The 16,803-nt window shown below is 47.9% G+C and overlaps 2 protein-coding genes across 2 annotated transcripts; both read right to left on the bottom strand.

Moving 5' to 3' along the window:
• Positions 1 to 788: 788 nt before the first annotated feature.
• Positions 789 to 6,686, bottom strand: LOC136993700 (olfactory receptor 6M1-like). The gene is made up of 2 exons (XM_067308619.1): positions 5,861 to 6,686; positions 789 to 928 (listed from the first exon to the last, which is right to left on the bottom strand). The coding sequence occupies exons 1-2, from the start codon at positions 6,684 to 6,686 to the stop codon at positions 789 to 791; spliced, it is 966 nt and encodes a 321-aa protein (XP_067164720.1).
• An 8,612-nt stretch (positions 6,687 to 15,298) lies between these two features.
• On the bottom strand, positions 15,299 to 16,258 carry LOC106485333 (olfactory receptor 2D2-like). Its single transcript, XM_013943669.2, has one exon. The coding sequence runs from the start codon at positions 16,256 to 16,258 to the stop codon at positions 15,299 to 15,301; it is 960 nt and encodes a 319-aa protein (XP_013799123.2).
• Between the last annotated feature and the right edge of the window lie 545 nt (positions 16,259 to 16,803).

Genomic DNA, 16,803 nt, shown 5'->3' with positions numbered 1-16,803 from the left:
CTTCATGCAGTAAATAACTGAGTGAACCTTGCCAAATGAACCTCGTTAAATAGTTATTTACAATGAACTTTGTTAAGTCGCTATCTTACCGCAATAAACATAGTGCTGCTTCCCTCTTAGAAGTGAAGTGCATCACTCCTCTCGCGACATCCACACATCTACAAGGCATGTCAGGTGTACAGCATATGCCTGTCCAGGTTCTCTGTGCCAGTTCAAAACAAAAGCAGAAACAATTTTGTCTGTCAGGTCAAAATCTACTGCGCCATGGAGCAGCAAGGGCTAGCTGCCCCCTAAGGGACGAGGTACCAGGATCCCAGCTGGGTAACATGACCAGCAAGGCAGGGGCCTTGTCAGCCAGGACCCGTCCCACAGCACCCGAACAAGGGTTCAGGGCAGGCGTGGGTGGAAGCTGGGATCAACCGAGAGTCCAGATCACCAGCTACATTTGTGGCGACAAGGCAGGTCCAAGGACAAGCCAGGATGTCAAACCGAAGGTTGGGGTCAGGATCAGGTCCAGTGATGGTAAGCAGGGGCAGACACAGCCCAGTGATTACAAGACAAGTCCATAGTGATGAGACAGATCTGGAGTGAAGCCAGGAAGTCAGCATGAGTCTGGGTCCAGATCAGTGGGGTCCATGGCCAAGCACAGACATGGCTGGGGCTGCACTGAAGACCAGCACTACTGCAGCGTAGCTCAGAGATGGACTTAAGTCCAGGGCTGAGCTGAGATGGGTTTCCTGGGCCCATGGACAGAGGGTGTGGGGCTGATCAGGGCCATTAGGGCATAATTATGAACTCAAAGCCCTGACATACTGTGAGCTCTGGGTGCAGGGCAGGGCTTTCCTGAGCACTTTCCTCAGGGCCTCCCTGACCTCCCTGTTCCGCAAGCTGTAGATGAGGGGATTGACCAGGGGTGTGAGGAGGGTGTGGAAAAAGGAGACCACTTTGTTGAGATGTCCCAGACTGGGAGCTCTGGGCAGCATGTAGACAATGCTAGGGGTGCTGTAGAAAACAGTGATGATGGTGAGGTAGAGGAGCAGGCGGAGAAGGCCTTTAACGCACCTTGTTGTGTCTGTGTTCTGTCCAGGAAGCCAGCTGCAAGAGCAACTCTGGGAAGGGGCACATCAAGGACACACCAAAAGCAGATGTGCATGCAAGACGACCAGGAACCACACTTCATCCAGGTGCTTTCATTGTAGGCAAATGAAAGTAAAGGAAGAGGACATGTTCTGAGGTTTTATCCTTGTTTTGGATACTACTGCATTTTGCCTGAAAGAGTCTTCTGCTAAAAATACAGGGAGACCACTAGAAGTAAGAAGCAACAGCAATCCTAAACACTACCACCTGGAAGAAGGGCCACAGGGCTAGAATCCTTCACAATTATTCATTTTCACCTATGTCAGGAAGTTATCCTCAGTGCGCTCCAGAAACCTCCTGGATTGCTTGTGCTGTGCTGTTTTGTCCCTCCAGCAGCTATCAGGGTGGTTCAAGTGCGCCATGAGGACCAGGGCCTGTGAACATGAGGCTTCTTCCAATTGTCTGTAGAAGGCCTCACCTACTTTTCCTGATCAGGTGGTCTGTAGCAGACACCCACCACAACATCATCCATGTGGGTCTGCCCTCTAATTGTGACCCATCAGTTCTCACCTTCTCATCATTCATCCTGAGGCAGAGCTTCATGCATTCCCACTGCTCTCTCACATAAGGGGCAACCTCCCCTCCTGGTCCAGAACTATGGCCCTTCCCATACTAGAAACCCATACCCCACAGTTTCTCCAGCAGCTGGTTTGGACCACCTTGTCCCTCCAGTAGACAACTCGCATACTCTCCGGGCTCTCCAATAAACAGCACACACTTATGACCTCTCCGATAACTGGCTCCCAAGCCTCTTACCCTACTCACTGGTTAGTCTGGCTTGATGTTCACTGCTGGTTACACACACTGACATACACACCCACACAATATGCACACACTCCAGTCTCTCCAGCTGCTGGCATCCCAGGCACATCACCCCTATTACTCCTGGTCTCCGGTGGCTGTCACTGGGACCTCCTTACACACACATGCACGCAGAATACAGAGCCCCCTCACCCTGGAAAATGGCCAGACGTGTGTATTGACCAGCAACCTGTTTACATGTCATCAGTTCCTTTTATCCCATTTTTCCTCGATTTTCTCATGCTTCTATCTCCCCAAACCATCTTAACTCCTCCCTTTTCCCACCTTTGCTCCTTCTCTAAACACCCCATAGTAAGTCTTGCACAATCCCAAATTGTTCTTCCCAGCGTCCCAGAACGAGTCTTATATGCCCAGAGGCAGCAAACCCCATCCGCAGCATGCAATGTCATCCTGGGAGGCTCTCCCATTGACCCGTCTGGGTGAGTCTCTGACATGGATAGGCTGGACCTGTCTCTGACTGAATGTTTCTCCCCTGGAGTTTTTAATCATTTGTCTGAAAACAGGTTGATTCATATCCCAGAAATGCCAGTTATTCAACTTTCTTTCTTAGGGAAGTGTGGAGGTTTAGGTCAGATTAAAATGCCTATATTGGGTATGTGTGAAACGGAGCAGGCCAAGTGCATCCCACTCGGCCACAACTAAATCCCGAGGACGTTGACTCCACGAAGCATTTCCTTGCAATGATCGTAACAGATACGGGCCATAGCATCCATACATCTACCTTGATGACCCAGCAAGTTCTTTCCAGTCCTGTCTGTCTTTTCCCCCACAAAAGGATGTGTCACACATTCAAGATCCGGGATTCAAAAGGAATTAAAGTGACAGAAGTGCAAGCCAGGCAGACAATAGCACCATTTCAAAGTTCAAACCAAAACAAACATGTCAAGCAACAATTGTATGCTGAGATTAAAGGCATCCTGAAGAATTTTCCTGTACATCATCTGAAGGATGCCTAGGGACTCTTTAGATGCACCCAGTCATCTGGAGGGTGTTTTGGATACTCTCCAGTGTGGTATGCTGCAATCACAGTAGAGCGATCCTCCAGAGGGTGGAATTAGTGTCACATCACACCAGACATCGAACATCTCAGATTGTGGCCTAGGCTCACTTTACCATCATCAGAGAGACACAGGGAGAATCTGGAAGATGATCCATCTCCTTCTGAGGGAGACACTGACATGATCCCAGGAAATCAGTCTGTCTCTCTTTGCTGCCAATGATCAGCAGGTCAGTTTAGTAAAGGTGTTGTTCAGATGCAAATGGACCTTGGGAGGTCTGCAGTCCACCTTCCTGCTTGAAGCAGAGTGCACATTGAACTCAGGTCAGTTTATTCGGGCCTTTGGCCCATTGGGTCATGAAAATCTCCAAGGTCTCTGGGCCCCTGTTCCAGTGCTGGATTGTCGCCTTGGTGATTTTTTCTTTTGGTTGCGTCAAATTAGGCAAGTGTTACACAACTCAATGCAGGACCTCAGAGCAGGGGAAGGTGACTTTCACGTCTTTTAACTTTTCTAAGCTGCTTCCACCCAGGCACACTGTGGATGGTCAATGGGGTCTAACAAGCGATTTTTCAAACCTCAGGGTATTCACCTGTTAAAGAATTTTCTTAACCCTAGGTTTCCCAAAGCAGAGTCTCAGACGCAGAGTATCACAAACTGATTTACTATATGTGGTACAGTGGCAAATAACAGCTCAAGCTGGGTGCCTCCAGAGAGGGACCTCGTTTGAACAAATCCCTGGGTAATTATACCCTGCCAGTCTAGTATCCACCCCATAGTTCTGAACCAATCATAACATTAGAGTTTGGGGTCTTCTAGCTCATGGTTGGTCCTTTCCTTAGTTTCTAGGTGTGTTCTTTACTTCTTATCTCACTTCTGCATAGCTGTCTGACTCTTCTACTTCCTTATCTTGTCCTCCAGAATCAGTCTTGTGGTTCCTTTGTTTCTTTCTTCTGTGTCCTAGGTTAAAGTCCATCTCCCTGCTGGTGCTTATTAATGCTAAACTGCTTATTTCTCTCTGCATTCCACCCACACACACACGCTCCCGCCCCTTATCTCTCTGAATTGAACCGGCTCTGGGGCCTTCTTTTACTTAACTAGGTAAAAGTTCAACGCATCTCAGTGAAAGTTCACAGCTTGCAGCCTAAGGCTTCAGCAAATTTGGCTACTAATGCTAAGCAAGTTATGCTAAGCAATTAATTCTAGATAGCTTCAGTCCAATATTCTTTAACACACCTCCTTCTCGGTGGATGTGTCACCCTCTAGACCCCACTGACTTCTATGACTATCTTCCTTTAACAGTAGTGGCACTTTGGGCAGACACAGCTTGAACTAGCTATCTGCATACAAGCATCATGGGGCATTGAAGATGCTCTAGGTATGAAGATAGGTGGGGCTCTCAGACATGGCAGGAATGACTCAAAAGACCTGTGCCCATCTTGAGGAGGATCAAAGCCAGGCGGGACACCTGGTTTTACTGAGGTTAAAATGGGGTGCCTATGTTCATACCTCACTGGGACTTTTGGTACTATTTGGGCCTATTTTGCATAGTTTTCGGTATCACTTTCTCCATAGGAATCTCTTAAGGGCAATTCTCACTTTCTTATTCCTGAGGCTGCAGATGACAGGGTTAAACATGGGGGTCACGACTGTGTAAAGCAGGGCAAGGTATTTGTCAGTGTCTGAAGAGCCCCTTGGTCAGCATTTTAAGTGTGCAACCATGGCTGAGTCATAGAAGGGAGTCACCACCCCAAGGTGTAAGCAGCAGGTGGAAAAGGCTCCATGTCTGCCCAGAACTGAAGGCATTTTCAGAGCTGCCCTGATAATTTTGGTGTAAGAAATAACCATCAGGAAAAAATGAAGGATGCTGAACACCAAGACAATGATGTACAACAAGGCAGAGAAGAGTAACTAGAATTCACAAGCACATAAAGTCTTAATATTTTTTGCTTGTTTGTTTGTTTATTTGTTTGTTCGTTTTCCTGGCATTCTTGCCTTTTACTTTGAGGTATATATTTGCAGTTCTCCTAGAGGTGACATTCAAAATCTCCAAGATAAAATTAGGATTTGTATGAGGGGGAAGTGTCCATCAGCTGTTTCCTAATCTACCTATTTATGCATGCAAATGAGCAGGAAAATTAGAGTTTGTTATTCATTGGTCCCATCTCTTCTTTAAAGAAACAGAAAACTTCTATATTTCAGGCACAGATCTGAGTTCTTCCACTTCAGTGTTCAGTTTCTCCCTTTCTTTCTATTACCCTTTAGCCCTTCCATCTCTTTCTGCATTTATGTCCCCCATCTCATCTGTATCAGCCATAGCTTGCAATTCAAAGATGATGCATTATATTGACAGAGATGTTAGTATTCAGCGGAACACAGGGACTCTTTATTTGAAAACATGATTATATGATGAAAAATTAGTAAAATTAATAATTACAAATTGACAGCCATTTCTTTTCACTTTGCTACTCCCTTTTTGCTGGTCTTTCTATTTCTTTCAGTCTTGCAACCTTTTGGTCAGATTAGGAGACTGTTTTATGCCTAAGAACCATATCACCACACAGACACCCGGCCTTGTGATCACTATCAAATGTCTGTGGGGAATTTTGGTGGGGCCTGACACGACAGTGCTGCTGTGAACCTGACCTTTGAGACCTATGCTCATCCACCGCATTGACCATGATGGCATACTGCCTGCCAAAGTCTGTCAGAAGACGTCATGAATGCAGAGGTCCTGTTGAGATTTTTCAAGGATTGACTTCCTACAAGCCATGATGATTCTTATGGCTTTCTGGCCTCCTTAGCCATCCCCAGGTAGCTGTGCAAAACATTTTTCCAGGCCTCTTTCATCTGCTGATTTCTTAGGCTGAATATGAAGGGATTTAAAAGAGGAGTCACAATGCTGGAGAGAACAGAGAGGATTTTGTTGAGGTGCACAGAGTTCGTCTGAGAAGGCCTGACATAGACGAAGATGGAGATGCCAAAACCCAGGGAAACAACAGTGAAATGAGAAGCACAAGTGGTAAATGTTTTCTGCCTGCCCTGGGCAGACGGGATCCGGAATATGGTTAAAATGATCCAGGCATAGGAGACCACGGTCAATGCCAAGGAGCCGAGGAGCAGGACCAAGGACACCACAAAATCAATCAGTTCAACAAGTCGGATGTCTGTGCAAGCGAGGTGCAGGAGAGGTGCACTGTCACAGAAGTAGTGGTCGATGATGTTGGGACCACAGTATGGCAGCCGGACTTTCAGGACCACTGACGGCAGGATCAAGACGAAGCCACCCACCCACGCACCTAGGACAAGCTGGCCACAAACCCTTTCTGTCATGATAGTGGGATACCTCAGGGGGTTGCATATTGCCACATACCTGTCGTAGGACATGATGGCAAAGAGGATGAACTCCGTTGTAGCCAGGAGGAAAAAAAAGTAGGATTGGCTAAAGCAACCAGCAAAGGAGATGGCTTTCTTCTCTGACACGATGTTTGCCAGCATTTTTGGCACCACAGAAGAAGTCATGGAGATCTCAATGAAGGACAAATTACTGAGGAAGTAATACATGGGAGAATGGAGATGGCAGTCTGTATAGACCAGTACAATGATAAGAGCATTTCCCAGGACAGTCACTAAATAAGCAAGCAGAAACACCACAAAGAAGATGATCTCCACTTCATAGCTGTTTGGAAATCCCACCAGGACAAACTCTGTCACAGCTGTGACATTTCCCATCCAAATGTGTTCTCTGTCATGGCAAGAGTAAGAGAGCAACATAGTCTCTTTGAATATTCAGTTTATTCATTTCAGTTTACTCATTTCAAAGAAAGATCTTTCCTCACTGCTCACACCTCTATTCCTCCTCTTTCAGCAGTCACAAATATTAGTTATAGCTCTTTGTTTGAAAAAGAAGATTGAATACACAGGCCCCTGCTGCCAAGCTCCTTCAATCTCCCTGTTACCATCAGTCAAAATTACCATCAAATCACAACATGCGATGGATTATGTTCATCCTACATTTCCTACTTCTGCATTTCCAAGTCATGCATGCACAAAGTAACCAAAATTTACATTTTGCAAGGGAAATACCTTTGCTCCTATGTCTGTGCTTTTGCTCTTACCTTCTGCATGAAGGACACCCCATATATTTATTTTTGGTAGCTTGCTGAAGATAGTTATGTCCAAGTTCCTGCTGAGAGCTTCAGTTCCAGTAACTGTGAGGCAAATTGTGGAGAGACAGAGAGAGCAAAAGCAGATCCTATCCTCCCAGTTTATATTGTAACATCAGAAGAACTGACTTTCTAGCCGAGTTACTCCACAGCCCACAGGAGGACAAATGAAAAGGAGCAAATGTATGACACAGTGAGCGATAGGACTCAAAGTGTTAGAATAAAAAGGTTTTCACTCCTGCTAATGATATAACCAAGGCTGTCCTGCAGGCTCTGATAAGCTGAGCTCCATGTCATGAGAACTGAAACACGCTTTCTGTAGTCTGTGTAAGCCTTGACTACTGATTACTATGGGAATGAGCCTAGTCATCTCAAGAAAACCTAGGCAATTTATAAATTCGAAACCTCCCAGGGAAAGAGGCCCAGAAAGTAATTTTCAGGAGAGTGGCAGAAGTCTTTTTTTTTTTTTTTTTTTTAATGAAGACAACACATTTCACAGTGGGCCAATTATACTTGATAGCCTGTCTGAGAAACGACAAAGAGAAAATTGGCTCCCTTATAAGCATTTACACCTCGAAAGCTGGTGATTTCTGACTCAGGGGATTCAGGCAGACAAGTCTCACCTAAAGTTTACAAGAGTAAAGAACCTTCTCATTTTGAAACTTTTTTCTTCTTCCACTTCCAAGCCTTCACGCCCTCATGAAATCCTGGAGAACAAGAGCATTGCCCAATGAATCAGATCAAAGATGACCCGTTCAAAGGGTCCTGTCTCTCAGAGAGACCACAGCAATGGGGAGAATCATCTCACCTAATCTGACATGCTCTGTGGTGTGAATGTCTACTTACGAGCAAACACCGGTGTCCCACCATGGGGACTTCCAGGGTTCAGTTCATCTGCCTGGGTTAGGACGGGGCTAGTTGAGGACTAGGCATGTCAGTGCTTTTCTGCACAGGCAGATTCACTGAAGAGGCTCTCCCCCCTTACAGATGGGTCACATTCACCCTGGATAGCACTTCAGGCAGATACCCGTCAGAGTTTATGGTGGTCTCCTGAGCAGTACTGTTGTGCTCTTGTACAGAAAAAAAATGATTTTTTCTGTGGTTTTTTTTTTTGAGGGGGGCACTGTTTTGTTTTGCTACCCTCATAAATAAGAAGAGGGCTCTGACCAAGTGACGCTGAGGCTCAGGCTCTGTGTCCTAGCTTGCTGCATGTCAGCCTATAGGGACATTTGAGAGTGTGGGTCTGTTGGGACAGTCTTGCAGAACTATCCTATGTGAAGCTAGCCAACAAAACTGGAGGGGATCCTGGAATAAACTTGGCTGGCAATGTGCTCATGCTTTCCCTCGGAAGGGTTCTGCTCCAGAACGAGGCCTGGAGAAGGGCAGTGGCCAGCACATCAAGGGAAGTTGCTACTGCCCCAGACTCACAGATGGCAAGGCCATATTTGGAATACTGATTCTAGTTTTGGGCCCTTCAGACCAGAAGGGATGAGGGAAACATTTGGAGGATCCAGTAGGAAATAGTAAGGGGCCGACTACAAAGGTTCTATGAAGAAATGTTGAGGGATCTGGACATGTTTAGTCTCACAAAGAGGAGGCTAAGAAACACTCTTACAGACACCTGCAGCTACCTGAAGGACACTTACAAAGACAACAAAGGCAAAGCCTTCTTGGTAGTGGTTGACACTACAACAAGGGGCAATAACTGCAAACTGCAGCTTGGGAGGCTCGGGTTGGACATGTGGGGAAAAGAAAAATGTCTTGGCTAAACAGGAAAGCCATGAAAGAGCGCCAGTGTAAGCAGGCAGCATGCAGGAGGTGGAAGCAGGGGCAGGCTAAAATGGAGCCATTGAGAAACATTGCCCTGGCATATAGAGATGGTGTTAGAAAAGTCAAAACTCAGCTGGAGTGGAGGCTTTCAAGGAATGTCATCAATGACCTGGATGAAGGGACAGAGTGCAGCCTCTGCAAGTTTGCTGATGATACAAAACTGGGAGGAATGCCTGATACCCCAGAAGGCTGTGCTGCCATTCAGAGAGACCTGGACAGGCTGGAGAGCTGGGCGGGGAGGAACCTCCTGAAGTTCAACAAAGGCAAGTGCAGAGTCCTGCACCTAGGGAGGAATAACCCCATGCACCAGTACAGGCTGAGGGTTGACCTGCTGGAGAGCAGCTCTGCGGAGAAGGACCTGGGAGTGCTGGTGGACAACAAAGTGACCGTGAGCCAGCAATGTGCCCTTGTGGCCAAGAACGTCAATGGTATCCTGGGGCGCATTAGGAAGAGTGTTGCCAGCAGGTCAAGGGAAGTGATCGTACCCCTCTCCTCAGCCCTGGTGAGGCCACACCTGCAGTACTGTGTCCATTTCTGGGCTCCCCAGTACAAGAGAGACATGGAACCACTGGAGGGAGTCCAGCAAAGGTCTATGAAGATGATTAGGGGACTGGAGCATCTCTCTTATGAAGAAAGGCTGAGAGCGCTGGGCCTGTTTAGCCTGGAGAAGAGAAGACTGAGAGGGGATCTTGTTAATGCGTACAAATATCTTAAGGGAGGGTGTCAAGAGGATGGAGCCAGACTCTTTTCAGTGGTGCCCAGCAATAGGACAAGAGGCAACGGGCACAAACTGGAACACAGGAAGTTCCGTCTGAACATGAGGAAAAACTTCTTCACTGTGAGGGTGACTGAGTACTGGCACAGGTTTCCCAGAGAGGTTGTGGAGTCTCCATTCTTGGAGATATTCAAAAGCCGTCTGTACACGGTCCTGGGCAACATGCTCTAGGTGACCCTGCTTGAGCAGGGGTGTTGGACTAGATGATCTCCAGAGGTTCCTTCCAACCTCAGCCATTCTGTGAATCTGTGAAGTGGGATGTCACATGTTCCTGCTGTGCCTGTTGCCTCTTGTCTTTCCTTTTAGCAGAGTCTGGCTGTGATTTCTCTACCCCCTCCCATCTGGTCACTCTAAGCAGCAATAAGGTCTGCACTGAGCCTTCCTTTCCCCAGGTTCAGCACAACCAGCCACATTAGGAGCAATGGTCTATCAGGCCCTGAGGCACAAGTGACCTGAAAACCACAAACAGCAGCCACATTACCAGCACTGGCCTATGCGGCACTGAGGCACAAGTGACTTCACAACCACAAACTGCAGCCACATGACCAGCACTGGCCTAGCAGGCACTGAGGTATAAGAGACCTCACAATCAGAAACAACAGGAACATGACCAGCACTGGCCTATGAGGCCCTGAAGCACAAGTGACCTCACAACCACAAAGAGCAGCCACATTACCAGCACTGGCCTTTCAGGCACTGAGGCACAAGTGACCTCACAACGACAAACTGCAGCCACATGACCAGAACTGGCCTATCTGGCCCTAAGGCAAAAGTGACCTCAAGACTAGATGATCTCCAGAGGTCCTTTCCAACCTCAGCCATTCTGTGTGATTCTGTGTGTGAATGTCAAGGGCAATGGGAAGAGCTTCTACCATTACATTGGAGGCTGAGCAAAGAAAATGTGGGCCCATTACTGAATGGAGTGGGTGACTTAGTGGCAGTGAATAGAGAGAAGGTTGAGGTACTCTTCTGCCTTCTTTGCCTCAGCCTGCTCCAGCAGAGTCTCCTAGGCCTTGTTGATCAGTGAAAAGTTTCAGGAAGGTGAAGAATGAGTAGCAGGGTTTGAGGGTTGAGTCAGGGATAACTAGGGAGAACTCCACACACCCAGGCCTATAGGGCCCAATGGGCTGAATCAGAGGGTGCTAAGAGAACTGCCCAACACCCTTGCAAGGCATCTATCATCTATGTCTATTGTTGTTATAACGCTCGGAGATTAGGGGAGAACTGTGATGAGTGGAGGAAAGCAAATTTTGCACCCATCTTCAAAAAAGGACCACGAGCATGATCTGGGGAACCACAGACCAGTCCACCTCACTGCAGTGCCTGTGAAAATCTTGGAGCGAGTCACCCTGGAAGACATTTCTGGGCAAATGAAGAAGAAGGTGACTGGGAACAGTCAGCATGCAGTGGCGAAGGGTAAGTCCTGCCTGCCTGGCCTGCCTGCCTTCCTGCCTGCCTGACCTGATTGTCTTCCATGACCGAAAGACTGGATTTGTGAAGGATGAAGAGCACTGGAAGTCATTCACCTTGACTTTAGCAAGGCATTTGACATGGTTTCCAACAATAGTCTTGTATCCAGGTTCGGAAGTTATGGTCTGGATGGCTGGACAACCAGATGTGTAAAAAAATAAATAAAAAAAAACAACAGGATGATCAAGCTCAGAGAATACTCATAATCCAACTGGGAGGACTACAGCTATGACAATGGCATACCTCAGGGGGGTATCCTGGGACATCTGCTTTTTATCATCTTTAGCAATGACCTTTATCAGTGGGAGAGGTGACAGAGTGCTTGCTCATCACGTTGGCAGGTGACATTAAATAGGGGGGGAACCAGGTTTTTCACAGTGATGTATGGTGGGAGGAGGAATGGCAGTGGGCATAAACTGAAAGAAGAGTGCTCTGAAGCGGTTGTCCAGAGAGGTCGTGCACTCTTCATCCTTCATAAAGACAAGACTTGAGGAAGCCCTTGAGCAACCTTGCTCTATCTTTGAGCAAGAGGTTGGACTAGCGGTATATTGAGGTCCGTTCAGCTGGGTTATGTGATGAAAGGCTCATCTCCACACACATGAAGGAGCACAGAGGAACAATGAGAGATGAGGGAACCTGAATATACCTAAGCAGAGAAACAAACTCCTCACCTGGTTTTTCCTAGGGCTGCCACAGGAGAGTAGTCAGTCTCATTGTCCAGGTATGAAACCAACCCGATGAGTCAACAGAAAGGCTCTCCAGAGCACCTTATCACCATGAGCGAGGGTTTACTACCTATGGTGGTATGGGACACATTATGGGATGCAGGGAAGAGTATTCTGGGATTGCACAAGACTTATTATAGGATGTTTAGGGGAAGAACCAAAGGTGGGGAAAGGGATTGATCAAGGTGGTTTGGGGAGGAACAAGTGTTGGAAAACAGAAAGAAAAAGGGACTGTCCAGGGATGTTATATGGCCACCACCTCCAGCAGGCTCCAGGACCCAGGGATTCCTCGTGCCCGGACACTGGAGCCCAGGCCAGTGTGCCTGGGCACCTGCAGGTCTCTCTGTCCCAGGCCAATGGATGAAGCTGCTGCTCTCCCTTTTGCAAGTTCCACCAGAAGTGAGACTGAGTGTGTATCCCAGAGACACACACACAAGTGCACACACACGTGCACACACACAGAGGCCACCAACATGGCTGGCTACACAGACTGGCACAGGCACAGTGCTGCCTTCAACACCACCCACACATGGCACCACCAGAACTCACACAAAACATAAGTATAGATGGCCAAGTCGCCTTCCTCCTCTCGGGCAAGTAAAGACTGAAGTTCACTAGTGAAAGCACACACCTCCTCACTCTTGAGTTCACAAGCACATGCACACTCACGGCTCCCTTGAATATCAGCATGGCCCCTCTGTCCGTCTGATATCCCTGCCCAGATTGTGAGCCCTTTACCCTCTATACGGACATCCTCCCTGCCAGCTAGTCCCTCTTGAAGTTTTCTAGCAAATTGCGCGCGTGCGTGCGCACACACACACACACACACACAAACATACAGAGCAGGTTAGGGAGAAATATAAACACTCCACCCACCCCCAGCAGCTGATGCCCAGGCACATGGGCACTGTGACCTGTGGTTCCTGCTTCAGCTGCTGACTCTGAGACTCTCCCTGTACTTTCACCCCAGCCCCACCAGTAGCTGACCTGCAGGACACATGGGCCCTATGACACCTGGTCCCACTCCAGTGGCAGACCTCTCTTGCTCCACAAACATGGGGGCCACCATTGCCCAAGGTCTGATGCCAGTTGCTGACCACAGTCTATTCCACTCCAGTCTCTCCAGTCGCTGGCACTGAGACTCCCACTCACCCCAGTTGCTGGCAGCATAGACATAGGGGCCATGGTTGCCCAAGGTCTGACTCCAGTTGCTGGCACCAAATTCACACACTCTTGTCTCTCCAGTTGCTGGCACCTAGACCTTACAGCACTCACAAATGGGTGAGTGAGATTACATGGAAAGATAGTTAAAAAAGGATTTAATAGCAACATAGGATAGACTGTGGAGATCAGGATCAGGGCTCGGTCAGGCAAGTGTACTGACCATCAACTACTTATACGTAATCAACCATTTTTATATCACCTCCTCTCTAGCCCCCCTCCTTATTCCTCCCTGATTTCCTTCCCTAAACATTCCTTCATCAGTTTTGTATAATCCTACAAGCATCCTTCGAATATCCAAAATGTTTGTTTCTTGTTTCCCTCTTCTTATCCGTTACAAAGTCCAGGTTGGCCCTCTCCAAGCTATGCCTGTAGTTTCTTCATGGCCCCTCAATTAGTTACTGGAGCCTTTTGGTCTTTGTCATTGTCTCTGTTATCCCTTGTCTATCAGGTGTGTGTCCCTGTGTGTTTGGTTAAGTATTTCCTCCTTTACTTATTATCCCTTTTGCACTGAGAAGGTCCTTGATCAGATAACCTTAATGAAGCTGATGCTCTCATATTCTACATACCCTTACATCAGCCAGACAAGCATACTGACCAGCAGCTTGTTGACACAGGGCTGCTCCCTTTCTTTGCCCCACTCCCGCTCCATCGTCCCATTCTTGCTCTTCCTGATTCTCCTTGATCTCTTCCTTTCCCTGCCTTTGGTCCTTCACTGGAACATCCCAGTACAGTCCCACAATACCCATAAAACATCACAGAACAAATTTTACACAGTCCCACAAACCTGCTCCAATATGCCACAAGGAATTTGCTCTTTCCCAGGCAATCCCAGATGATTTTGTTTTCTTGTGATCAGTTAGAGAGTAGTGCTTGACTTTCTCCAGGGCTACACTGGGAAGGTTCCCTCAAAGCCCAACCATCAGTGACTGAGAGCTCTGGTCTCTGTTATCTACTGTTTGGTACTTGGGAGGGCTGGTTGCCATTCATGGGGACCTCATCACACTGTAGATTTGGGCTGAGAGAAGCCTCCTGAAATTCAGCCAAGGAAAGGGCAGAGTCCTTCACCTGAGGTGGAATAACCCCAATGGCTCCATACCCAAAGGTGGGCTGGGGGCTGACTGGAGAGAGAGCAGCTTTGTAGAAGAGGACCTGTGCCTTTTGTGAGGAAGCTAAAGAGTATTCAGCAGTGTGCCCTGGTGGCAAACACCATCAACCAGAATGTGACTCCCAAGGTCTCATACTGTAGACAGACAAAGGAGTTGAGATGTGGAGAGAACCTGCCCCCTAAGCCCACCCCTGCCCTGGGTTCTGGAGGACCTTAGTAAAAGTTTTCCATGGGGAAGGATGTCCGGGGAGGGAAGTCTGATACTCCAAGAGTAAAGGAGCTGGGAGGGAGGATGGCTGTCCCCATCTCACTACAAGAAGGTGATGGACAAGGAGCAGAGCTGCAGCTGGAGCCAGAGGAACACAGCCAGAGTGGTGGCTCCCTGATCCCTCAATGGATGGGGAAGGGGAGGGTGTGGGGGAGGGATATCCAGGTCATCCAGGATATCCTTGCACATCTTTTTTTAGCCCTCACCAGCAAGAACTGCCTCCCCTACTGCAGCTTCTCCATCTGCTCTTCTAGCAGAAAGCATGGCTTCTCACCCAGCTCGCCCATCTGCTGCATCCCCAGCTGGTCGCTGAGGCTGTGCCAGGCCAGAGGAGGGAACAGAGGTGAGGCTGGTTTAACCCAGCTGAACCCCCAAACAGAAAGGGCACATCTTTTCTTGGAAGTCCAGAGAAAAGGGACATTCACTGTGGACTGATATGCCAGCTTTTAACCTGCTAGTGTGCAAGAGGGGGATAGATGGCTGCCATCCCAGAGACCCACAGCATGAAAGAACCCATTTCAACAGTTCATTTCAACAGATGGCACAGGTAAAACCACCATGCTGTTTATTATCCAAAAAAAAAAAAAAAAAAAAGGGCAAACAAATGACATTTTTAACTTTCTCTTCTAAATAAGTACATTTCTTCCCAAGGACCTTTCTCTTTCATCCCCTTGCCACTCCACAAGCAGACTCAATGCCAGGCACTTCCAAAGAGGTCCCAAGCACCTAGTGCTTGACCTTCCAAAAGAGCTGGAAGTTTTTTGTGCCCAGTGTCAACAAACTAGTGTGAGCTCTGGATGCCACCCAAATCTCTCCTGAGCACTTTCCTCAGGGCCTCCCTGACCTCTCTGTTCCGCAGGCTGTAGATGAGGGGATTGACAAGGGGTGTAAGGATAGTGTAGAAAAAGGAGAACACTTTGTTCAGCTCTCTAAGCTTGGTGTTTCTAGGCAGCACGTAGACAATGATGAGGGTGCCATAGAAAACAGAGACGACAGTGAGGTGAGAGGAACAGGTGGAGAAGGCCTTCTGCCTGCCAGTGGTGGATGGAATCCTCAGGATGGCAGCTATGACGCATGCGTAAGAGGCCAGTGTGAACATGAAGGGAAATACTACATCCAAACAGCCAAACAGGAAAGCAATGAGCCTGACCTTCCTGGTTTCACTGCAGGAAATCTCCAGCAAAGCAGTAAGCTCACAGAAGAAGTGGTCAATTGCTCTGGGGCCACAGAACTTCAGCTGGGACAAGAGGAACGTGACTATGGCAGACAGCAGCGAACCCCCTAGCCAGGACCCAGCCGCCATCTGGAGACAGACCTTCCATGTCATGAAGCTTGCATAGAGCAGGGGCTGGCATATGGCCAAGTATCGATCGTAGGACATGACTGCCAGCAGGTAACATTCAATAGCTGCAAAACTGCCAAAGAAATAGAGCTGTGCCATACAGCCGTGAGCAGAGATTGTCCTGTCCCTGGTCATAAAGCTGGCCAGCAGCCGGGGCAGGATGGTGGAGCTGTAGCAGGTCTCCAAGGAGGACAGATTGCCCAGGAAGAAGTACATGGGGGTGTGCAGATGCCGATCTGTCATGATAAGCAGAACAATGAGGATGTTCCCAACCATGGACACTGAGTAGATTAGAAACGAGAGGAGGAAGAGTGGTGTCTGGAGTGTGGGGATATTGCCTATTCCAAGTAGGAGGAACTCCATCAGTGATGTCCTATTGTCCCATTTCTCTATCAGCATCACAGATCTGTCTTTCTTTTTCCCACTTTCAAGAGGGGATCTGAAAAAAAAAGAATATTTATTTCTGTACCTGGTTTAAAATATGGAGAGGAAGCTTTTGCTAGAAGAATAGTCATGTGATCCTGCACCTGGAGGGAAAAAAAAAAACAAAAAAACAAAAACAGCGAACCACAGAATGACAGAATAGTTGAAGTTGGAAGGGACCTCTGGAGATCATCTGGTCCAATCCACCTGCTCAGGTAGCATCAGCTAGAGCAGGTTGCCCAGAACAATGTCCAGTTGGGCATAGAACAGCTACAAGGGTAGAAACTCCACAACTTGTCTGAGAAACATGTTCCAGTTTTCAACCACCCTCACAGTGAAGTAATGTTTTCCCATGTCCAGATGAAATTTCCTGTATTTCAGTTTGTGCCCATTGCCTCTTGTTACTGTCACTGGGCACCACTGAGAAGAATCTGGCCTGGTCCTCTTTACACCCTCCCTTCAGATATTTCTACATATTGATAAGACCCTCCCTCAGCCCTCTCTTCTCCAGGCTAAACAGT

Source organism: Apteryx mantelli, chromosome 19 (assembly GCF_036417845.1).
Source record: "Apteryx mantelli isolate bAptMan1 chromosome 19, bAptMan1.hap1, whole genome shotgun sequence".
In the NCBI taxonomy this organism is placed as follows: Eukaryota; Metazoa; Chordata; class Aves; order Apterygiformes; family Apterygidae; genus Apteryx; species Apteryx mantelli.
Note: the sequence above shows the minus strand (reverse complement) of the source record. Positions and strands in the feature narration are given on the sequence as shown.